General features: G+C 40.7%; 2 protein-coding genes across 3 annotated transcripts; both read left to right on the top strand.

Moving 5' to 3' along the window:
- The first annotated feature begins 2,636 nt into the window (after window positions 1-2,636).
- LOC123745999 (collagen alpha-1(III) chain) lies at window positions 2,637-9,559 on the top strand. The gene is made up of 4 exons (XM_045727106.2): window positions 2,637-2,729; window positions 5,209-5,335; window positions 6,175-6,447; window positions 7,848-9,559. The coding sequence occupies exons 1-4, from the start codon at window positions 2,667-2,669 to the stop codon at window positions 8,873-8,875; spliced, it is 1,491 nt and encodes a 496-aa protein (XP_045583062.2). The 5' UTR covers window positions 2,637-2,666; the 3' UTR covers window positions 8,876-9,559.
- Window positions 9,560-13,882: 4,323 nt separating this feature from the next.
- Window positions 13,883-23,415, top strand: LOC123745905 (collagen alpha chain). Of its 2 annotated transcripts, XM_069314212.1 has the most exons (4): window positions 13,883-13,978; window positions 15,581-15,708; window positions 17,793-18,092; window positions 20,319-23,415. In XM_069314212.1, exons 3-4 carry the CDS (start codon window positions 17,952-17,954, stop codon window positions 21,642-21,644), a joined length of 1,467 nt encoding a protein of 488 aa, XP_069170313.1. In that variant the 5' UTR covers window positions 13,883-13,978; window positions 15,581-15,708; window positions 17,793-17,951; the 3' UTR covers window positions 21,645-23,415. The 2 variants fall into 2 exon arrangements, with proteins under 2 accessions (XP_069170313.1, XP_069170314.1); XM_069314213.1 differs by lacking the exons at window positions 13,883-13,978; window positions 15,581-15,708 and having other exon boundaries at window positions 17,969-18,092.
- The last annotated feature ends 1,342 nt before the right edge of the window (window positions 23,416-24,757 follow it).

The raw sequence follows: 24,757 nt of genomic DNA, 5'->3' as shown, positions 1-24,757 counted from the left end.
TCAAAATTTAATATGTACACATCAACAATTAGTTAACCCGGGTTTTGTACTTACATTCAAAAACACCATTCATACTCCCTCGACGATGATTAAGGCGCCTTCGTACGATTGTCGATCTTCTTATGCGAGGGAGCTAAACATTGAATCCACAATGTTGAATCAAGCTCATACCTCCATCTTTCCCGACGACAAAGTAAATCCAGGAGTAATTTGGTTGTACCACGCGAGCTGGCCAATCACCTTGACACGACCATCAATAGCCCTAGCGTAATCATAACCCCACACTGAACAGTCTATAAGAATGCTGGGGACATTAACCCACTTCCTGAGAAAAGAAGCAGCACACTTTCCCCACACTTTTCCACTTTTCCGCGCGACTGTAGAACGCATGAACACATGCACGTACAGGCGAGCGGTTATCTCCTCTACTCAACCCTGATAGCACGACCTCCACGAGTTCTCCTACCGTCAAAATCTTTCACACTACTTCTTTGGATTTTTCACAGTTGACTGTCACTAATGATGCTTCACTGCTGTGCTGACAATCACTTCCTCTAAGAGTCCTACGTGACACTGAGTCTTACCAATGTGATTTAAGATATGATACTAACACGAGGAACTGGCTCTTCTTATGCCGGTTAAACTGAGATTTCACCTCTATCTCTCCTTTCTATGAAATCACATCTCTCTCTTTCACAGGTATTTCACACTGCTATTTTTGTTCTAATGAACACCAGATACCTGTACTACCCATTGATTCGGATATGGAATAGTACTAGTGTTTAGGTAAACTGTTATTCTGAGGACTTAGGACAAAGGGGCCATGCCTTGGAGCTCATTAGGCTATCCTCCTCCAGGAGAGTCTTCGACCGAATGAAGCCCAGGGGTACTTTACGTGCCCTCCAGGATTCTTTGACGTCATCACCTGTCGACCAATCACATGCATAGGCCTGTTCCATTATGGTTAGTTCCACAGCGTCTCACCAGGAGAGAGACTGTCTCTGGAGGGGAATGAGGGGTTCTGTGATCACCAAACCAATGGTCCTTGTGAGGGGAGGCCTCTACTGACCCTCCCACTACACTCTGTAGCAACATTCTCCCCCCCACCCCCTCCCTTGCTGGGTATCCCCATGGTACTGGTACCCCAGGCCTGGTCTTGAAGCTGTTGCGACTCTATTGCAACAGATCCAGATGACCCAGGTCAAAACCGATAATCTCTCTGGACTACTCATATCAAAACGAATCCATAGATACCTAACCTGATACACTTTGGATATTAAATAAGAAAGTTGTATGTTGACCAAACCACACACTAGAAATTGAGGAGACGACGACGTTTCGGTCCATCCTGATAACAGGACCATTAACACAATCGACTTGATAATGGTCCAGGACGGATCAATACGTCGTCGTCTCTTCGATTTCTAGTATGGGTGGTTTGGTCAACATTTTTTAGCCACGTTATTGTGACTCATTATCTGCAACAAAGTTGTATCTTGCAAGCACTAATCCAAGCAATAAATGTGTGCGTTGAGAGATCTATCTCTCACAATCAGCAAGAGCCACACATTTCAGACTACAGTCCCTCTATACTGCAACGGTTCTCCCCCTTTGCTGCCTCAATGGACACCAAATACAGGTATATTTGCTGTATGGAAGAGTCTGAGAGGTATTGTCAATATTGCTTGCTTTGCCACAGCATAGAGGACTCGAACTCGAGGCACAGCGAAGTTAATGAAATTAGGAAGAGCTTACTACAGATGGGTATCCAGCAGCGAGCTCTGTTTTCTAGTGTCCTGCAACTCTGTTGGTCTCTTTAAACGGAATTGGAGTGCACTCAGCAGATAGTTGGTGTCGGACTACATGTGGAAATTGGCCTTGGCTGACACCAACAGTGACTTCAGTATTGGGCATCCAGGTGGTGTGGCCACCCATTAGAGAATCAACCAAGTCTTGTAAGTACAGAGATCTGGATCACCAGCAAAATATTGTCTCATTGGAGACTCTTCGTGACTGGGATCAAAGTGCCAAGAGTTTTCTGACAGTTCTAGACTCATCGAAACAATAAGAACCCACGCAGCTTCAACATACCTTTCCCAGCGCCTCGGTGTTGCAAAACAGGGGAAAAATTCAGATTAAAGTTTTGGTAGCTGCCCATCATCCGAGCAGTTTGATGAACTTATAGCAAGTGAAAATTAATTTTGTACCTTCAATGCAACCAATCTTGTTTAATATAGATTAATAAAGCGAGGTTTGGTAAGATAAGACATTATGTAACGCAGGTGGGAGTCCCAAATGGCTACCCAAGGTGTATATTCGTTTTTTCCGAGGCAAAGGGTCCCCACAAACATAATCAGAAGTGGTATAAATAAAGGTCTAAGTTAGAAATTCACGTTCTCAATATAATTTGTTAATATCATTGGAAATGAACAAATTTTGAAAGAAATATTGGCAGATTAGCTATTTATATCTGATGCCAAAAATACAGCTCTTATTTTCGTTTGAACTGAAATGTCGTGACAGAACGTTATGTATTTTACATCAAGATAAAGCTGCTTTCCATGTTCGGCTAATCGAACACTTGTGCGAGCTATTTGTGTGTACCAGACGTATATAAACGCAATATTTACCGTTCAGCCGTACACTTGACTACAGAACCATGAAAGATGGCGGTGAGGGCGAGCCTATTGCTGCTGCCGCTGCTGGCGGTGCTATCGTCACATGTACAGGTTAGTGCTCAGACTTGTTCAAGTGCCACCAAACGTTATTAGGCTTTGGTCGGTTAGTTCACAGACTTGTTGATGTACCAGTAAGTGTTATGAGGCTTCGGTTGGTTAATATACTTGTTACCTCGATGTAAACTATATCCCGGGGAATAAAGACACGTCTCGTAATTTAGTCGTTACATTTCGTTATCTGAACCATCTTGTATTCACCAGCTAAATAATTATGTCTTACACTGGATCGAATTAGCTAAAAGATTAATCAAATTAAGTGGATATATATTTTATTCGACTTCAAATTATCCAAGACAAATATACAGTTTTAATTTACTAATGATCACTGTTGGCTGTGAATTGAATTGTCAAGCATTCATTCTGAATTATATGGCTTTATCTGAAAGCAAATCAAATAATATTATTTCCCCTTCGGTTTTGTATTTCTATTTGCTCTCTATTACACACAAAAGATTCAGCCCATCCTGTTTTGGTAGTACTTATAGTAATGATGAGGACCATAGTAATATAGAGACGTACAACCCAATTAGAACGAATAAATCGGTACTATTGAATTTGGATAAACCGGAAAAGATTTTCTATGTTGCAAAGACAAACTAATCTAATCTAATCTAACCTTCCTAGACCTAATATACGATATCTGAGGCCTAATACATATGCTATAATATGCCTAGGAATATTTAGCTTTGTTTTTTAGCTTCATTTTTTGGACTATGAATTGAACAGTACAAAGTTCTACTAATTGCTTAGTACGTCAATGTTTGTACTATAGGACACATAGTTACAAAATGTACCTTCTACACAGGAGGGTTGAAATATCCAGAAAACTCTCGTATAGTCACTTTATAAGATGGAGACCAGTTGAGGGCTAAACAGAGCAATAAGGCCTGACAAGATTGCAGAAGCAAAAACTTGACAAAAAACAATGCCTAGTCTACATAGGGCTTAGTAAACATAATTCACACAGAACTTGCCATTTATGTTGGAAAAGCCGATTGAAGGGAAGTCAGGGAGAGTCCCCTCATGTATGGCATTAAGCAGACAGGTCATTGAAGAAGAGTGAAAATACATCACCGATGTACTTCTTCAATGACAACATTGTGTTACGTTCAAAGTGGTTGGTGGTGGTCACAAACGCCCTCCTCGTCTCCACCCTCCCAGCACACATATGCCCTTCTCATTTCCTTTATTGTACACACACGCACCCTCCCCATCCCCCCATCACTGTAACCATTTTTCATACACACCATACTTATCATTGTAAAAAGGTTGCACTCAGAATGCAAATCAGAACATAGGATTTGAAAGTCAATATCTGATTTTTTTATTGATACATGAGGTACATCTGCATTAGTGCAGCTACCCTAGATTATATGAAGTGGCGTACAGTGCGTCAAAAAAGCTAACTAGGTGATGCTAAAAATTCCCCATCACACAGGATGGTTAATCATACAGAGGAATGTGATAGGCAGTCTGCGCTGGCAGACTCCGGATGCATTTTGAGGATATCATCAACACAAGAGTGAATAAGGTAGCAGTGGTAATAAAAGTCCCCATCTCGCAGGATGGTTAGTCATACAGGGCCATATATTTAGTAGCCTGCACTGGCAAATTTTGGGTACACTGTGAGGATATCTACAAGAATACGAGAGTGAATAGAGTAATTGCAAAGCTCCAGGTACCTCATGCCAACTGGTCTGAAAGGTCTATTAACTGGGCATTCGGTGATGTAGTGTGGGAGATCATGCCGCAGTTCCTACTCACAGAATTTGCAACTGGAGTGCTCAGGATTGGGAGATCCGTCACCTGCAGCCACCTACCACAGGTAACGGTAACCCAACCTGATCCTTGCAACCACTGTGTCGCACAGTCTGGTGGACGTTTTGTGCTGCCTATAGATATAGGTTGACAAATATTTAATGCTAAAATCTATGGAGTTAATGCAAAATATTTCACTACAGTTTTCATGAAGGAGGGGCATTGGAGCCGTTCCCACTTTAGGGGTGGGGGGGGGGGCACTGGGCCAACCCTGAGACTCCCAATAAAATCCCAATTAATCCTACAAAGTCTAATGAGGCTAGCCACCAAAAACCTGGCCTCCAGGAACATTGTTGCCTGTTCCAGTCACTCACTGCTAACATTAAAGCAGTCCTATGCTACGTGAACACTGATGTGTGAAAGCCATCATTCTTTTCCGAAATTGACACATCCAAGAAACCTGCTTTCACTCACATTCTTATAAGTAAAACTAAGCATAGTGATATACTCTGAAGCTACTTTAAGCAGTAGCAAACATTCAGTGACAGGTTCTAGCAAACAATTCCCTCAACACTCTTACAGTAGACGTCAGGTTCTATGTTCAGATCAATTAACATATTCTGCTTGTGCTACCCATGGAAAGATAATATAAACAAATATGTAATTTTGTATAATTAGAAGTTCTTTTTTTAGTAAATAACTGTATGTGCAGGGCGTCAAGAGTGACTGCAAGGCGGCTGGCGGGAGATGTGTTCCCGCCAAAACCTGTGACGTCACACCTTCTCAACATGGCTGCGAGGAGAAAAATGCAGTCTGCTGCATCAACACTTTAACACGCGGTGAGGATATATTCCAAGACTTATATTTTGTTGTAATGATGAGGCACAATAGATTAAATCAAGCCACAACTCAGTAAATCTTCCAGAGATTGTTACTTTTGGAGTTAAAAGATAGAGTAATCTATCTGTCAATTCTACAGTAATATATTTTACTATGTAAGATATCTATAAAGATGTATTACCATATATCCATAGTAAGATATAATAGTGATATATCCAGTAAGTATAAAAGTAGTATAGTAATAAAGAAGTATAGTAGTTAAAGTAGTATAACTATATTACTATACTACTTTACAGTATTACTATACTACTTTAAAGAAGTATAGTAATAATTACAAATTCTCTTGCTGTAGTATTTCATTTTAATTAACAAAACTACCTCGTCCCCACACTTCAAATTCACATCAATAATTTATACAAGTCGCTTCAGTGACTTGTATAAATTATTAATAAATAAGAGGGTCTTTTAATAATGCCTCTCACATGTTTAAAAGCTGCTGTAAACAATGTTCTAAACAAGATTCAAAGAGATTGCGTTTACAGTATATGTCTGGCAGACGTGGCTCACGTGGAGTCCATCATTGATCATCATCATAACGACGTCTAATGATGAATGCAATGTGAGGCGCTCTGCCACACATATACACGCAAGCTTGAGACTTGCCTTCATTTGCGGGCTCACTATAGCCGGTGCTACTTGGAACATTTTGTTCTGAGTAGCTGAATCTAAAACAACAACAACTTGCCTTCACCTTTCGATGTGATAATCCTGAGCTCACTTTGCCACCTGTTTATACAAATCTTCTTTTGCTTGTTTTACATTCCTCAAAAATATACAGAGAATAGAGAAGCAAAGAAATATAGAAAGAGAGAGCAACTCAAGACAAATAGGAGGAAGAGAATTAGCAAGAAAGAATACAAGCTGAAGGACTCCCAAGTGAAAGTGAGGAAGCTGAGAGCTGATAATCCTGACACCAGAGATGAAGGTGACGACAGAGACGGATATGGAGAAGGAGGCAACGCTTGCAAGGAGATGGGCGGACAGTGTCACCCCAAGAAATACAAGTGTAAGAAGATTAAAGCCAAGGGATGCGCAAGAGGAGAAAAATGCTGTAAGTAACTCCTAAGTGTGTGTGTTTGTGTGTACTCACCTATTTGTGCCTCCAGGATCGAGCATTGACTCTTGGGTCTCGCCTTTCTAGCCATCGGTTGTGTATAGCAATGACTCCTGTCCTATTTCCCTATCATATTTAACTTTAAAATTATGAATAGTGTTTGCTTCCACAGGCTGCTGCTTAAGTTCATTCCATTTTCCCATTACTCTCACATTAAAAGAAAACTTCTTAACATCTCTGTGACTTATCTGGATTTTAAACTTCCACCCATATTCCCTTGTTATGTTAGTATTCAGTGTGAACATTTCGTCTACTTACACTCTGTCAATCCCCCTAAGTATTTTATATGTTTCTATCATATCTCCCACTTCTCTCCTTTTTTCTAGTGTCGTCAGGTTCAGTTCCTTCAGTCGCTCTTCAAACACCATCCCGGACAAGGCTCGTCCGTTAGTGAGACAGGAACGTCTCCTTGTAAACCCGCGTTTCGAGTTTTATTAACCTGTATTTTTCTAGACGATTTCTGTTAGTGTGTAATTCTTGGTTCCAGTACCTCCGGTGTTGACTAAAGTTACAAAGTTTTGCTTTGTTTATTATATGCTCATTTCGTCTTTTCTATCTAGTGACACGTGATTGTCTTCAGGTGTCCTGACCTTTCCACGTCTTCGTTTTAAATAGCTGAACAAAATACTTTAGGTTTCAACTTTGCATTTTTGATTGTCAAAACTTTGATTTTGCTTTTCATATTTATTGCTTGACCGCCTATGTATCTACTAAGATTACCTTTTTTCATTAGATGTTAAATTTTGTTTATCATTCATTTTAGGTCGCTATTATTTTTATCTAATTTAACTGCTCGGGAAATTATTTCCCCGACTCGTGTTAACTTCCATGTCCGAGCGTAAGCAAGTGGCTTGATTGTGTTCCTGTTTTAACCTTTCGTGCTAACACAGGTAAACTTTTTATGAGATCAGAAAATCTTTAATAAGTTCTACAAACGGAAGCATAACATTGATATTCAACAGTAAGATATATCTCTAAGGTCCTGTTTTGTATGAGTGGATTATGAGAAAATGTGGCCCGTGAGGTTATGATAATAGGTCTCACAACAGACCACATTATTGATGATAGCAATTACAACATATCCTTAATGATATCAGTTAGATCTCACAATACAACTTCATACTGATATCAGATACAACACCATATCGATGTCAGCTTGGTCTCACAGCACACCTTCATACAGTCAGATAAGTCTCACAACATACATTTCCACATGTAAAAATAAAGCACCATTAATAACACATTACCGTGTATATCTTTAATAATACAATCGTTTTATGACATTTACGAACTATGCATTGAAGGCGCCAGTTTACTGTTTCAAATTTTACTTGCAGGTGAAGGAACGTATCATGGGTCGGGTGGACCGCCGGGTCCTCCTGGTCCCCCAGGTCCCCCAGGTCTCCCAGGCAAACCTGGAGTTCATGGACAATCTGGTAAGCCAGGTCCTGCAGGTCCTGCGGGTCCTAAGGGTTCTTCAGGTCCTCTAGGTCCTCCAGGTCCTCCCGCAAAAGATGGAGTGCCTGGTAAAGACGGTACTCCAGGTGCAAAAGGTGATCCAGGCATGGCCGGTGCTTCAGGCAAAGATGGCTCTCCTGGAGTGGCCGGTCCTCCAGGCAAGGATGGCGCTCCTGGTATGGTCGGTCCTAAAGGACTGGACGGTACGCCAGGCAAGGACGGCCTTCCTGGCAAGGATGGTACAAACGGCTTAAATGGTGCACCCGGTAAGGACGGTAAAGACGGTGCTCCGGGCATGACCGGTGCTCCAGGCAAGGACGGGTCTCCAGGCACCAACGGTATTCCAGGCACCAATGGTACTAATGGAAGAGATGGTATTCCTGGGAAAGACGGAGCTCCTGGTAAGGATGGTGCTCCTGGACACACGGGACATAGAGGACATACAGGTCCTCAAGGTCCTCAAGGCCCTCCAGGCGCAAAGGGTTCTGACGGAACCCCAGGTCATAATGGTTCTGATGGTCAACAAGGGCTTCAAGGCCCTCCAGGCCCTGAAGGTTCAAAAGGATCTGTTGGACCAGAAGGACCTTCAGGACCCCAAGGGCCACAGGGACCTGAAGGACCCCAAGGTCCTGAAGGACTTCCAGGAAAACATGGGAACAAAGGAGCTACTGGACCAAAAGGGTCAGAAGGAGCTACTGGTGCTCAAGGGCCAGAAGGACCTACTGGACCTCAAGGACCAAAAGGAGATAAAGGTGACAAAGGAGATCAAGGACTACAAGGATTTAATGGTTCTCAAGGTCCTCCAGGACCTGAAGGCGCTACTGGTGCTCCGGGACCTAAAGGAGACGAAGGAGCAACTGGTCCTCCAGGTAAAAATGAAGATAAAGGAGAAAAGGTTGGAAAATAATACATGTAAACTATAGAAATTTTCCTTCTCACTCAGCAAATCAAAATCGTATAACTAAAGTGATTGAACTGTAGGTATTTGGATCAACACCCACAGTCAAGTCTGCTATAAAAGGTACATGGACCAACGATAACATTCAGTAAATCATATGAGGAAGACGCTGCTCACCATGCTTAAGCTACAGAATTTGCTGAGATAATAACTTTTAAAATAGCACCAAAATAATCCTGATACATGTTGACATTATATGACAAATACAACGAGCACTTTAGATCTTATTATTGGTAACTAATCAGCCTCACGTTTTGTATGTGACGGATTATGGTCAATCAGGTCACCAGCTGATAGACCTAAAACTATTCATAAATTAATGTTGCATAACTTGCTTTATCAGATAATGTATCAACTGGCTAATATAATGGTATTATACGCTGATGTATCAAGTCGGGTTAAATTGTTTCATCCAAGACTGAATGAGTCACTTTAAAATAATTCTTATTAGGTCATAACTTTATATATTAACTGCTGCAATGGCAGCTTATAGATCAAATAATAACTAAGGGGCAACTGTTTCATCGCCTGTGTTATAAGTAATTATGACAATACTTCAAATGTGAAACATATCTTTTGTTAAACTTTACCCCTGCTCTTAATACATTTTGAGAGTACATAACTTGCACAGAACCCATATTTTATTATCCTTACATTCCTTCCAAGATGTCAGCCCGTAACAGTATCCATGTTATAGTTGCTATGATGGTACACGAAGTCTTACATCTAGACTGGTGGTCAATATGGGAGTTGTGGGAAAATATCCATCGATAAAATATATTAGACATTAGATTATCCTAATAATCCTAATCCATTAGATTATCCTAATAATTAATCCTAAATAACATTAGGATTAATTTAAAACCCAGTCAGGAATTCGAACTTGTCGCATTGTGGATGTTTCAAATTTACTAGAATTAATGTTGTGTTGACAGATGTGCAATAGCCATTATAATTGACATATAAATATAATAATCCAAAAACATATGTGTGAAATGTTAAAATATCACTTTGTTTCGTCTTTGAACCAACATAATGAAGACATATACTAGGCTAAAAATTGAGTTTGGATATCAGTTTATTAACAATGTCAAAGAGACCAATAAATTACCCAATAAACGCTTCCATTTTCTAGTACAATTTTTGCCCTTACGTAACGAAATTCAATTAATTTATTATGCACCCCATACCCAACCCGTGGACGGTGGTGTAAAGGGTTACAGAGGCACATAATCGGTTCAGGAACTGAACCCTCTAGTTCGTTTAGCTAAGCAAATAACAATATTTTACGCTAGTTACAAAATTATTAATGTTATATATACATGTACACATACTCATGCATACATGTACATATACATACGTATACATATGTACATACACATACATATTTAATCACCCACACAAATACATACAACAAAATTATTTTGTGTCACAAGTGATTCAACAAGAGGCTCACAACAGTCACTATACAAGGCACTTGTTTACATCTGTGATGAGTCACACAGTTACTAGTCTTGCTCCACACCCACCCAACTGGGCGGCAGCTTTACAGTCATGTGCATGCATTACCTACAGTAAGCAAATTTTGGATACTTCGCTAAGATTTCGGGCAGCACATCATTATGAATGAAGTACTTACACATTTCTTGGACACCAGTGATGGTGTTATCTCTAAATTCCACGATTTTTTTACATTCCATAATATAATGACGCAAAGTATGCGAATAGTTCTGCTGACAGAGTTTACATTTAGTCAAATCTACATCAGCAGATGTTACAAATTCCCAGAGGTACTTGTAGCCGAGCCTAAGCCTAGCAGTGGTAACATGTAAAAGTCTTGTAACCTTATTGGATGACCCATAGACGTGCAGTACTTCCTACATAATAGAATGATGATAGATGGAGTAACTGGTGTGAATTTCATTTTGCCTCAAGTCTCCGAAATTTAGTTGATGTTCCCGGAATATTGCTGCCCTCAGGCTGCTCAAAGGCAGTCCAAATTGCATACGAGCGAAATGCAACTTTCTTGTAAGTTGAACTGCCATCATTCGCAGACTAACTGCTGATGTGCACGGACGTACTCCTTGCACACCACAACTGTCAGGCGGTGGACGTGTTACCAACTGGTTCCAAGAACAAAGGTGAAATACAAACTAGCGCCTACTGATGTCTTGTGTATTGGATAGTCTGTTTTGTATAAGTGCCCAAGAGAAAAAATCTCCTTTGACAATTCTTCCATTAGTCATCTCAGCCGCGGACACCTGGCCTTAGACAGAAACGGCGCCCGGGACCACTACATCAATCCTAATGACAAATAAACTTGACGTTGTTATTACAAATAGGTGTTTGTACCAAGGATGCATTGTTAATGGCGTTAACTGGCTTGTAGTCTCACTAGAACATACAACAACAAATCAGTAAACACCAATTGATTAGTTCACATTCCTATAACAGAGTTCGAATTCTTAACACTTAGTACTTCTGTAACTAGATAATATATAATTTTTCAGTTAGTAAATATTGTAGTTATAGCTCTTTAATCATATTACAACAAACTAAAGAATATGACGATACATTGTTACAACAATTAATCAATCAACTGACAAGAAGGTTGTGTGGTTGATGCAGGTAAGCGCGGATCGCACGTCTATCCAGAAACAACAGTTGCAAAACTTGCCGCATAATGTTGAGTTTCCACAGGAGCAGTGAGCCATGGTTACTATATCCTTCGACCACTTAAGGCGCCGCAACCTTCATAAGACGACTCCCTTTGCTTGTTATCTTGTAATCTGTACTTGTGTAAAACTTGTAATCTGTATTTGCGTTTTCGTGTGATGTGTTTTGATTATCTTCATATCTATATGTTTACTGATCAAGGCGTTGCGACTGTCATTCTTCAAATGAAAGATTTTATCAACATTTTCTTACTTTCTCTTTTCCTGCCTCTCACAACAGTCTGAAGGACCTTCTTCTGAATAACTTCAACAACGGTATATATCATTCAAATCTTTAAGAGCCATTTGTTTTCTGCGTTTCATGATTGTTTAAATATCTGCTAGAAACTATGCAATATATCATATAGAATTTTAAATTAAAAATGCCCGATGAGTTGAATTATCCATTTCTAATGTTGAGCGCTTCCCCCTTCTTCAATTCTATTGCTGAGCAGAGCCCTGGTCGACGACCGGGCCGCGGGGACACTAAGCCCCGGAAGCACCTCAAGGTAGCCTCAAGGTAGGTAGCATGCCCCTCAGGTTATTTCTAATACTGAGCGTGTCTCTCTGGTCATTTCTAGTTCTGAGTACTTCCCTCTGGTAATTTACAATGCTGAGCACTTCCCTCTGGTAATTTACAATGCTGAGCACTTCCCTCTGGTAATTTACAATGCTGAGCACTTCCCTCTGGTAATTTACAATGCTGAGCACTTCCCTCTGGTAATTTACAATGCTGAGCACTTCCCACTGGTAATTTACAATGCTGAGCACTTCCCTCTGGTAATTTACAATGCTGAGCACTTCCCACTGGTAATTAATAATGCTGAGCACTTCCCACTGGTAATTTATAATGCCGAGCACTTCCCACTGGTAATTTACAATGCTGAGCACTTCCCTTTGGTAATTAATAATGCTGAGCACTTCCCTTTGGTAATTAATAATGCTGAGCACTTCCCTCTGGTAATTAATAATGCTGAGCACTTCCCTCTGGTAATTAATAATGCTGAGCACTTCCCTCTGGTAATTAATAATGCTGAGCACTTTCCTCTGGTAATTAATAATGCTGAGCACTTCCCACTGGTAATTTATAATGCCGAGCACTTCCCACTGGTAATTTACAATGCTGAGCACTTCCCTTTGGTAATTAATAATGCTGAGCACTTCCCTTTGGTAATTAATAATGCTGAGCACTTCCCTCTGGTAATTAATAATGCTGAGCACTTCCCTCTGGTAATTAATAATGCTGAGCACTTCCCACTGGTAATTTATAATGCTGAGCACTTCCCTCTGGTAATTTATAATGCTGAGCACTTCCCACTGGTAATTAATAATGCTGAGCACTTCCCTCTGGTAATTAATAATGCTGAGCACTTCCCTCTGGTAATTAATAATGCTGAGCACTTCCCACTGGTAATTTATAATGCTGAGCACTTCCCTCTGGTAATTTATAATGCTGAGCACTTCCCACTGGTAATTAATAATGCTGAGCACTTCCCTCTGGTAATTAATAATGCTGAGCACTTCCCACTGGTAATTAATAATGCTGAGCACTTCCCTCTGGTAATTAATAATGCTGAGCACTTCCCTCTGGTAATTTATAATGCTGAGCACTTCCCTCTGGTAATTTATAATGCTGAGCACTTCCCACTGGTAATTTACAATGCTGAGCACTTCCCTCTGGTAAACACCACTGAGGGTAATGTGCATCCAGTATAAACCACTAAAATAAATTATGTCTTATATAAAATGACGAAGGCAATGCACGTCCAAAATAAACCATTACAGGTAAAGAACACGTCTGGTATAACATACCAGTGAAGGTAACGAGTGTCTGACATAGACCACCAAGGTAATCCACCTCCCAAAATAAACAACTTGAGGTAATCTACTTCCCCAAATAATAGACTGAAGGTAATCCACGTCTAAGATAAACTACTGGAAGTAATCCACGTCTAAGATAAACTACTGGAAATAATCCGTCTAAAATCTCCATTGAGAGTAATCCACGTGTAACAGTGACAACCATTGTCAAACTCGACTACCCACATATATATCAACAAGTAAATCTTTAATGCTGAATATATAACGAGGTTACTGACAGAACATTTCCATTCAATACATTGTTTGCTTCGTGAGGCGTGGCCCACTTAGCCAACACCTGCAACGCAAGTACTGGCGTCCGCCCACGTGGTGTGCTCTCTCTCCCTCTAGCCTCATATAAGACAGCTACACAATCAGGCACATCACTTGTGACTCCTGCGCTAAGATCACGATGGTGGAGGTGAGAGCGTTGTGGCTGCTGGTGCTGGTGCTGGCGACGGTGTCTACGCAGGCGCAGGTGAGTCCACTGGCTGGTCCCACCCAACGTTTCTACTTTATTTTGTACCGTGTTCTAAATTAGTTTAATTGTATATAATGTCTGCCTTAAGTATGGGAAAATCTCTAGAGCAGGATGGACATCGAACCAATGTCCTGGTTTGTGTCAACTTTCGCAGGTCGCGTTCATCAATTTAGTATTATCAGAGAATTATAGATTTAATACTTTGAGTGATTATTTGTTTTCTTTCCTTTAGAATCAACTAGATATAATTATCTTGGGTTTCTTTTGGTTCTTGTATAAAACTCATGAAGGCTTCACCTCTCATCACCCTGTGATTAATGCTAGCAGTTAACCTAAACAACAACAATGTACTCTAAAATATCCCCTGAGACAACTCTGAGAGATATAATCAAGCATGAAACATTCAATAAATGTTTTCCATTGATTTACTGAAATTAAATGGAAATCTGTGGAATTACTGAAAATTCTGAGTATATCCTACATCACCAGTTTTCGGACGTTGTAACAAAGGCTAATGAGTGCATTGTGAAGATGGTCAGTTTCATTAATGTTAATCATAATACTTTTGCTCTATCAGACCAGATCAAGTTTTCAACTGTGCAACAGGGAAGCACTTGCCACAAAAAGAACGAAAGTTTAAACTAATACGCCTTCTTGAAGGACGAAAGGAATATACTAAATTCCATGGTGATGTCTTCAAAATGAGGTATCAGAAACGGTTTGATCCTTTGTCGAAGTAACACGTTTTAAGACAAGAGCTGAATCAAAACGTTTTAATGTAGCAAAAGAAACGTCTCATGCTCGGAGATACTTGAAATCGCAAGAGATCGAGGTTATTCCACTGATAAACTTTTACCTTTAAGCTAATAACACGCACATCCCACTGTTACCAAAGATGAAACAAAGTCAGTTTCTGCCCGAAACGCTGCGCGTACTAGTGGCTTTATAAGATTGTAATTACTATACTATGTATCCTTACAACCCCGATGTACCTTCTTGTATATATATATATAAATAAATAAATAAATAAATAAATAAATAAATAAATAAATGAAGCACTATTAAAACCAACATATCAGTACACAAGGAGTATAGTCGAGTTCGTTCGCGACACATAATCGGGAATTCCTGATTCAAATCCCTGGTAGGACAGACATAGTTGGCCACGTTTCCTCTCACCTAATGCATCTGTTCACCTAGCAGTAAATAGGCACCTAGGAGTTAAGTCAGCTTGCTGTGGGGGGTTGCATTTTGGGAGTTCAGTAATTCGACACTGGGGTGGACCTCGATATAAACATATATACAAAGACTACCTATCCCCCGACAAAATGAATCATTATTGCTACTGTGGGATACACAATTCTAACTTTGGGGTATATAGTCAATATGCCTGCGAGACAACCTTAACAGGTTTACATTCTTCACTCAAGCGCTGGACACAAAGGCACTACACTCACTCTTCTATATACAGTTCGTAAAATAATTACATTTAATCAACAATATTCGCTGACAATAAATTAGATGATTAAACATGAGATGTCAGTTATTACAAAGTAAATGTGTGTAAAGGAAAAGGATTAGTAACCGTTGTTCATGCAGGGCGGCAAGAGGGACTGTGAGGCGGCTGGCGGGAGATGTGGTTCCCGCCAAAACCTGTGACGTCACCTCTTCTCAACATGGCTGCCGGGGGCAAGATGACGTCTGCTGCATTAACACTCCATCACGCGGTGAGGCTTTAACGTCCATTTCTAAGTTTCTTTAGACAAATGTCCGAATACTTTTGGTAGCGTGGTCGGAAGCATTAAAGAACTAGTTATTAGCACCACAGGTTACTGGAGCCGGGATGTAATTCCTAATTAGAGATGTTTTGCTTCATGCCACCAACAAGTCTAAAAAACTGTTAGTCAACCTAAGGTGATATTTTTCGCAGGGTTCTATGAACCTCAGAGCAAATTACGGAAGATTACCAGTAATCTCAGGGAACCCCCTACCTGGCTGACACTCTTAAGGCTCAACAGGGATAAAAATTAGACAATAGACGTGTAGAGCAGCAGGGTTAATCATTATTGGCTGATAATTTAATGAAATATAACAAGAGTATATATTTATTACCTATTTCAATTTACTAATTACTGTTTAAAAACAAAATTGCATTTTTTTTATTTTACATGTGGCTAACTGGTTAAAACATTGTGTGCATTTTATAATGATTTTGTGAGAACATCAGTAGTCGGAGTGCGAAGAAAAGGGTTAAAGGAAAAACCTTTAACTGTAGAAGGAGTAGAAGCTTTTAACATATGGGTCAAGATCTTACAAAATTTTGCAAGTGGAATCCTTCATGGTGGCAAGGAATGGAAGAATACGAGGAAAGATATAACAAATTTGAACCGAGAGGGAATCCTAAAAGTGAGACATCGGTACAGAAAAAGGAAGGGTGGTGAAAGGGAACAGGGCCTATATGAGGGGTAACACTAATACCACGGCACAAACGAGTGTGAGGATACTGCAGGCATCGTGCGAGGTATCGAAAGCAGTAATGATTACGACGATCCTGTAGAGACAGATTGTTGGTTTAAATATACATGCTCTAGGTAGGAGATGCAAGAGGGGCACCAGAGCTGAGACGGAACCCAGTATGGTGCAGAGCATCAAGACGACGAAGGAACTAAGAGGAGGTAGAGGAGTAGGTAGGGTAGCCATAATCAAGTTTACATAGCACGATTGAAAGAGTGCTAACAGAGGATCATGCTTCTTTCAGCTCCCCAGGAAGTATGAGACAAGACTAAGTTAGATAAGTGCCTTAGAGCATTCAGAGATAAGATATATGTGGTGACCAAGGCAAGCGAGTGTCAAAGATAAACCCCAAAAGTATAGCAGAATCTTTATACAGAAGGGGATTACCATAAAGCGACCAGGGCGTACGAAAAACGATCTGCTTCCCAGTAAAGGTCATATCACAAGTTTTAGTCATAGAGAACTTGAAGCTATGATTGGTGGCCCAGGACGAAACGGAATCAATTGCGAGTTAGATCTGGTATTGGTGGAAATCACCCCGACAGCAGATTGAGATCAACACAAAAGGCAGAGAAAATGCCAGTGGAAAATAAGAAGACCATTTAGGGAAACTAGGAAAATTAGTAGTATTCAGAACACTACTTTGGGAAACACCTTCATATTGTTGAAAAGAGTCAGACAGTGGTGCCAAGTCTCTCTTTAAACGAACTGATAGCTTAGAAGGAAGCCTCTGCGACAAAGACCAAAAAAATGGAGTTGGGATAAAATATTGTATCCCCAAGTGGTGTCATAAGTCTTTTCCAGGTCATATATAAAAAAAAGGAACAACAGAGGTCTGCGACTGTCTTTTCTAGACCGCGTGCTTACAGGCGTACAGCTCGAACACAGTCTGAATTCCTCCAGTAACGCGCTGCCTAGTTTTCTTAATGAAACATTTGGCTGTTGTTTGGTTACCACACGGCCCACAACTAATTACGTTCAAGCTTTTCTTGAACTGTGCTTCGTTCTTTTTCTGTTTTCGATTCTTGTGCATATCGTAAATAAAGACCAAAATGTTATCTCTTAATTTGATTAGGTTGGGTTAGGTTTGATTAGGTAAGGTTGGAATAGATTTGGTTAAAGATCAGTGATGACGTACGAATGAAACTTTTCTCAGGTCTTAGACTAGGTTTTAAAGAGGGCGTGTGAGAAGGGAATGAGGCGGACGATTTTGTTGATACTTCAGAATGAAAACCACTACTTTAATCCGAATGAGTCTTCTCTATATTAATGTACTTATTATTTCTCATTTTTATAGAGAAAAGCGAAGCTACAAAAATCAAAGCTAGTAGAGAAAGAAAAACAGGGAGAAAGAGGAAGCAGTTCAGGACAAATAAGAATAAGGCAATTAAGAAACACATTACACATAAACTGAAAAATCCCCAAAATAAAGTGAGGAAGCTGAGAGCTGGTCGCCATGACACCAGAGATGAAGGTGACGACAGAGACGGATATGAAGGAGGCAACGCTTGCAAGGAGATGCGCGGACAGTGTCACCCCAAGAAATACAAGTGTAAGAAGATTAAAGCCAAGGGATGCGCAAGAGGAGAAAAATGCTGTAAGTAACTCCTAAGTGTGTGTGTGTGTGTGTGTGTGTGTATGTGTGTGTGTGTGTGTGTGTGTGTGTGTGTGTGTGTTTGTGTGTACACAACTAGCTGCTCTTTTCAAAGCTTCAGCTCTCGGGCACCAACTCTCAACCTTCTATCCTGTATTATACAAGTTACTCAGCCCTGTTGCTTCTGTCATATCTGCACTTTAAGCAGTGAATAGTGTGCTTCAACAATTAGTCTTGTTAATGCATTCCATCTATTTATTGACAAAAACAAATATATATCACTCTCTCATTCGGGTGCCTAATTTGCACCGGTGTTCGTGAACGCCCGAGCCAAATAGTTTGTCCTGTAAACTCCCTAATATTTTGTACATAGGGATCATGTATCTCCTACATCTTGTCTCTTCCAATAACGTGATTTGAATCAATTTAGTTATTCCTTGCAATTTATGCCACTTATCCATGAGTCTATTATACATAGAGCCTAATATACCTAGATCCTAGTATACCTAGAGTCTAGTATACCTAGAGCCTGTCAGCAGATTAGTTTTGATGAGAAAAGGACCACCACTGCTCTTTCCTCCAAGGTGGTCAGGTCGAGTCCTCTCAGCTCCGACACAACCTTTACCACACAAGGTTTCTTGCCTAATTATATATATATTCTTTGGATGGGGATTCCATTGCTGAAAATGCATATTAAAGGGGCAGATCTTATATAGGTTCTATTTAGCTTTCTGAAAGCCTTTATATTAAGATTGATAAAGCTATTCAACTATTTAGCCAAACCTTAGGTTAAAGTAAATTAACTATTTTCTTGTGATGAGTTGAGTCCAGTAAGCAAACCGGCTGATGTTGCAACTACCTTATCAGTATCCAATGAAAGATTAAGTTTTCATAGTAACCTTCTTATTATCTAGTCCCTCCCAATTCTTGTCTGATCTCCTCTTTAATCATCTCTGATTATCTGAGTCTTTCGTATTCTGGTCTTCCAGATTCACTGGGAGCTCTGGGTAGCTGTGTAGAAGTTTTTTGCCTGGGACTCTGTGTCACTCTCTGCTTCACTTCTAACTTTTATGTACTCATTCCACTCTTCTGCAGTTACTGTGGTTAGCTTTCATTATTTTTTACATGAATGTCCTTTTGCCTAAAAGCATTATTTCCTATGCATATTTAAGCCCGTTTTAAATTTGCTGATTATATTCACCCTAGGGAGAATATAATGATTTGTTATATTCTCCCTAGAAAATATTTGTTACATTCAAATCAGAGAATATACTCTGATTTGTTGGTAATCCCCTATGCACAGTCCTATTCTTTTTGTTTCACTCTCCTATTGTTTATTAATGGATTTCTATTACATGTAATAAATATTCAAATTATCACTTTTTTCATATGTGCATTATAAAATCGTATTTTTCTATGTCAGCCTCTCCGTGTGTTAAAATCAGGTGAAATTTTACCTGGGAAGTCATCAAATTTTCGTGTTGCCTCATAAAAATATTGTCAAAATGTTCATCTGTGCTATCTCCATTAGGCTTACTCAGCGTGTTTGCTCTCTTCCTGATGGGCTTAACGTTTTCCAACCCAATTTTCATATAGTTGAATTCCCTCTATTACGGTCATGTTTGCTCTCAAGAGCAAACAAAAGCAAACTGCTTTCTTAATGAGTTACTCCATTTCTATTATCATAATACTGTTTAGGTCTATCGTAATTTTCAAATTGGTTGTAGATTACCGCCGTCATCATTTTTTCAATCCTTTTATGTTTTTTCTTGTGAGGAATCAGAGTAACTATTTGCCCCTTTGTAGCAAAATTAAAATGATCTTTCGTTGCCTGTCTAATAATCCTTGGGATTATATTTGGCTTTGATTCCAATTACTTGTTTTTTTTATCACACCGCATCTTATTGATACGGTCTCATAACACTCCTCCGTGTTGATGTACTCACCTAATTGTACTCACCTAATTGTGCTTGCGGGGGTTGAGCTTTGGCTCTTTGGTCCCGCCTCTCAACCGATGTGTCCCATATCCCGTGTCTTCGTGTTTGATTTCCACATCAATGTATTAAAGAATATATTGAAGAGTATAATATATTATGTTCATCATTTCCACTTATATTAAAGAACATAAATGACACATAACCACGTAAACAATTAACAACAGAATACTTTAAAGATATATTATGAAATATACACTGAAGGCGAGTTTACTATTGTATATTTCATTTACAGGTCATGGAACGCATGATAAACCGCATGATGTGGCGGGTCCCCCAGGTCCCCCTGGTCCTCCTGGTCCCCCTGGACCTACTGGTCCTTCTGGGTCTGATGGTCACCATGGTAAACCAGGTCCGTCTGGTCATGACGGTAAAGACGGCGTTCCCGGTACTCCAGGCAAGGACGGCATTCCAGGCACCAACGGCACCAACGGTACCAACGGTACCAACGGTACTAACGGAATTAACGGCACAGACGGTGCTCCCGGTAAAGACGGTAAGGACGGTGCTCGAGGCATGCCTGGTCATCCAGGTAAGGACGGCTCTCCAGGCAAGGACGGTATTCCAGGCACCAACGGTACTAACGGCAAGGACGGGGCACCTGGCAGGGACGGGGCTCACGGGGAACGAGGACATCCAGGTCATCCAGGACCTGCTGGCCCCCCTGGTCCTGCAGGACCTTCAGGTGCAAATGGCACTAACGGTGCTGATGGAGCCCCGGGGCGTCCTGGTGCTGATGGCCATCCAGGATCTCAAGGCCCTCCAGGTCCTCCAGGACCTGGAGGACCACAAGGATCACAAGGACCGCAAGGACCGCAAGGACCACAAGGAAATGAAGGACACATGGGCCCTCCAGGACCCACGGGCCCTACAGGACCCATGGGCCCTAAAGGGTCTCCAGGGCCTAAAGGTCCTCCAGGAAATAATGGACATGGAAATCATGGAGGTGGCAATAATGGACATAATGGAGGTGGCAATAATGGACATAATGGAGGTGGCAATAATGGAGGTGAAAATACTGGACATGATGGACATAACAATAATGGAGATGACAATGATGGACATAATGGACATAACAATAATGGAGATGACAATGATGGAGATGACAATGATGGACATAATGGACATAACAATAATGGAGATGACAATGATGGACATAATGGACATAACAATAATGGACATAACAATAATGGACATAACAATAATGGACATAACAATAATGGCCATAATGGACATAACAATAATGGAGATGACAATGATGGACAAAATGGACATAACAATAATGGACATAACAATAATGGACATAACAATAATGGAGATGACAATGATGGACAAAATGGACATAACAATAATGAACATAATGGACATAACAATAATGTACATAATGGAGGTAACGATAACGGACATAACAATAATGGACATAATGGAGGTAACGATAATGGACATAATGAAGGTTTCAATAATGGAAATAACTCAAGTGACCAGACTGAACATAATGGAAGTGATGATAATAATAAGAATAATGATGACGATAACAGAAATTAAAATAATCTACATATAAATCATGGAAATAACCGGCCTGGAAATGGAAATGTTGAAAATGGATACAATAACAATGACACTTATGGAGAGGATTCTGGTAAGGAAATGTAAGCTCTGGGGTAATGGTCCTTCTCAGTCAATCATGACCTTGGAGCTGAGGAGAGTAAACCATAGGGAAGACCATAACTTTAACACTCACAGCCAGGACCACAGGAAGGTATATGGATCAACACCCACAGCCAGGACTACAGGAAGGTATATGGATCAACACCCACAGCCAGGACTACAGGAAGGTATATGGATCAACACCCACAGCCAGGACTACAGGAAGGTATATGGATCAACACCCACAGTCAGGACCACAGGAAGGTACATGGATCAACACCCACAGCCAGGACTACAGGAAGGTACATGGATCAACACCCACAGTCAGGACTACAGGAAGGTATATGGATCAACACCCACAGTCAGGACTACAGGAAGGTACATGGATCAACACCCACAGTCAGGACTACAGGAAGGTATAGGGATCAACACCCACAGCCAGGACTACAGGAAGGTATAGGGATCAACACCCACAGCCAGGACTACAGGAAGGTACATGGATCAACACCCACAGCCAGGACTACAGGAAGGTACATGGATCAACACCCACAGTCAGGACTACAGGAAGGTACATGGATCAACACCCACAGTCAGGACTACAGGAAGGTATAGGGATCAACACCCACAGCCAGGACTACAGGAAGGTATAGGGATCAACACCCACAGCCAGGACTACAGGAAGGTACATGGATCAACACCCACAGCCAGGACTACAGGAAGGTACATGGATCAACACCCACAGCCAGGACCACAGGAAGGTATATGGATCAACACCCACAGCCAGGACCACAGGAAGGTATATGGATCAACACCCACAGCCAGGACCACAGGAAGGTATATGGATCAACACCCACAGCCAGGACCACAGGAAGGTATATGGATCAACACCCACAGCCAGGACCACAGGAAGGTATATGGATCAACACCCACAGCCAGGACCACAGGAAGGTATATGGATCAACACCCACAGCCAGGACCACAGGAAGGTATATGGATCAACACCCACAGCCAGGACTACAGGAAGGTACATGGATCAACACCCACAATCAGGGCTACAGGAAGGTACATGGATCAACACCCACAGCCAGGACTACAGGAAGGTACATGGATCAACACCCACAGCCAGGACTACAGGAAGGTATATGGATCAACACCCACAGTCAGGGCTACAGGAAGGTATATGGATCAACACCCACAGCCAGGACTCCAGGAAGGTATATGGATCAACACCCACAGTCAGGGCTACAGGAAGGTACATGGATCAACACCCACAATCAGACCTACAGGTGTAGAGGTGAATGGCTCCACAACCTGTAACTCGTTACTAAGCAATGAGAACCAACGCACTGCATGCTGTATAGTACAGTTGAGTCCTCCATATTTTATATTATGGTTTTTGTTGTCAACTTGTTCCACAGGTACTTTATTTCAAAGTTGTTTTTGTATTTACTTTACCAGCTGACTCATATAGTAGTGAATAAGTCTCTTCACCAAAACTGTCATCAGTTATTGTATAAGCTGAGTTATCAACCGCTATGTTTGATAACACAAACGTACCCAAATGTTCAATCAGTTTTTTATATAATTTATTTAGTATATTGTTGCATAAAATATAAGCAAAAATTCTTTCTGCGCAACTTTATGATTTTCTGTAATATATTTGTGAGAATATAATTTGCACGTGAGTAATGTATTTTATTTTCCTTACATTATTTTGAAAAGTTTTTACTGACATATAGTTTTGATTTTTCAACTAAATATTAGCAAGAAATTAAACAAAATATTAAATTAATTCAAATATTAAAAGGAATAATCTAACTTGAAAGAATAATATTAAAATAAATAATTAATATGAAATTAATACAAAGCTGTATAGCAGAGAATGTGTGTACTCACCTATTTGTGCTTGCGGGGGTTGAGCTTTGGCTCTTTGGTCCAAAAACACACACTGTATGTGTGTGTGTGTGTGTTGTGTGTGTGTGTGTGTGTGTGTGTGTGTGTGTGTGTGTGTGTGTGTATGTGTGTGTGTGTGTGTGTGTGTGTGTGTGTGTGTGTGTGTGTGTGTGTGTGTGGTGTGTGTTGTGTGTGTGTGTATGTGTGTGTATGTGTGTGTATGTGTGTGTGTGTGTGTGTGTGTGTGTGTGTGTGCGTGTGCGATGATGAACGGAGCAACTCCTGGTACCCCCCTTTTATTAAGCATATATTAAGACAACCGAAAACAGCAAGTGACAACCTTTACTTTCAACAACAATGTAGATCAGTTTGACCGTGAGAGGGACTGCAGGAGGGACTCTGTGATAGTCATGTCAGAGTCTCGCCAGCTACTGGATTGCGTACTTACTGCAGGAAGTACACCGTAATATCCAGGGGGCTGGATTCATCACGCAGCTATCCAACTTCCTGGGAACCTTTCTCTTATCACGATTGTTTTGGTTACGCCACGATAGGGAGCCGGTCGGCCGAGCGGACAGCACGCTGTACTTGTAATCCTGTGGTCCCGGCTTCGATCCTGGGCGCCGGAGAGAAACAATGGGCAGAGTTTCTTTCACCCTATGCCCCTGTTACCTAGCAGTAAAATAGGCACCTGGGTGTTAGTCAGCTGTCACGGGCTGCTTCCTGGGGGTGGAGGCCTGGTCGAGGACCTGGCCGCGGGGACACTAAAGCCCCGAAATCATCTCAAGATAACTCAAGATAACGATTCAACAGTTCCCACACTACAACCTTCTTAAGGACACCGCTCCCGGCCAAGTGACCTCCAGACTTCTTCTGACTTTACGTAAACCTTCTAACTTTTACTTAGAGATTTGTATCTGCTTTGCTAACAATATATGCTCTGAGCGTTTGTAACTTGTATTAAACATTTTCTTAATATATACAATTGTCATAAGATATTGTATAATTGCTTAGATTGAATCAATGGATGATACCAACAATCTTAAACTACGCAATAAAATTTACCCAGAAAGTTATCAATTATTTTATAAATTATCAACCTATACATTAAATTAATTCATACTAAATCAAATA

Source organism: Procambarus clarkii, chromosome 78 (genome assembly GCF_040958095.1).
Source record: "Procambarus clarkii isolate CNS0578487 chromosome 78, FALCON_Pclarkii_2.0, whole genome shotgun sequence".
Classification (NCBI taxonomy): domain Eukaryota; kingdom Metazoa; phylum Arthropoda; class Malacostraca; order Decapoda; family Cambaridae; genus Procambarus; species Procambarus clarkii.
Note: the sequence above shows the minus strand (reverse complement) of the source record. Positions and strands in the feature narration are given on the sequence as shown.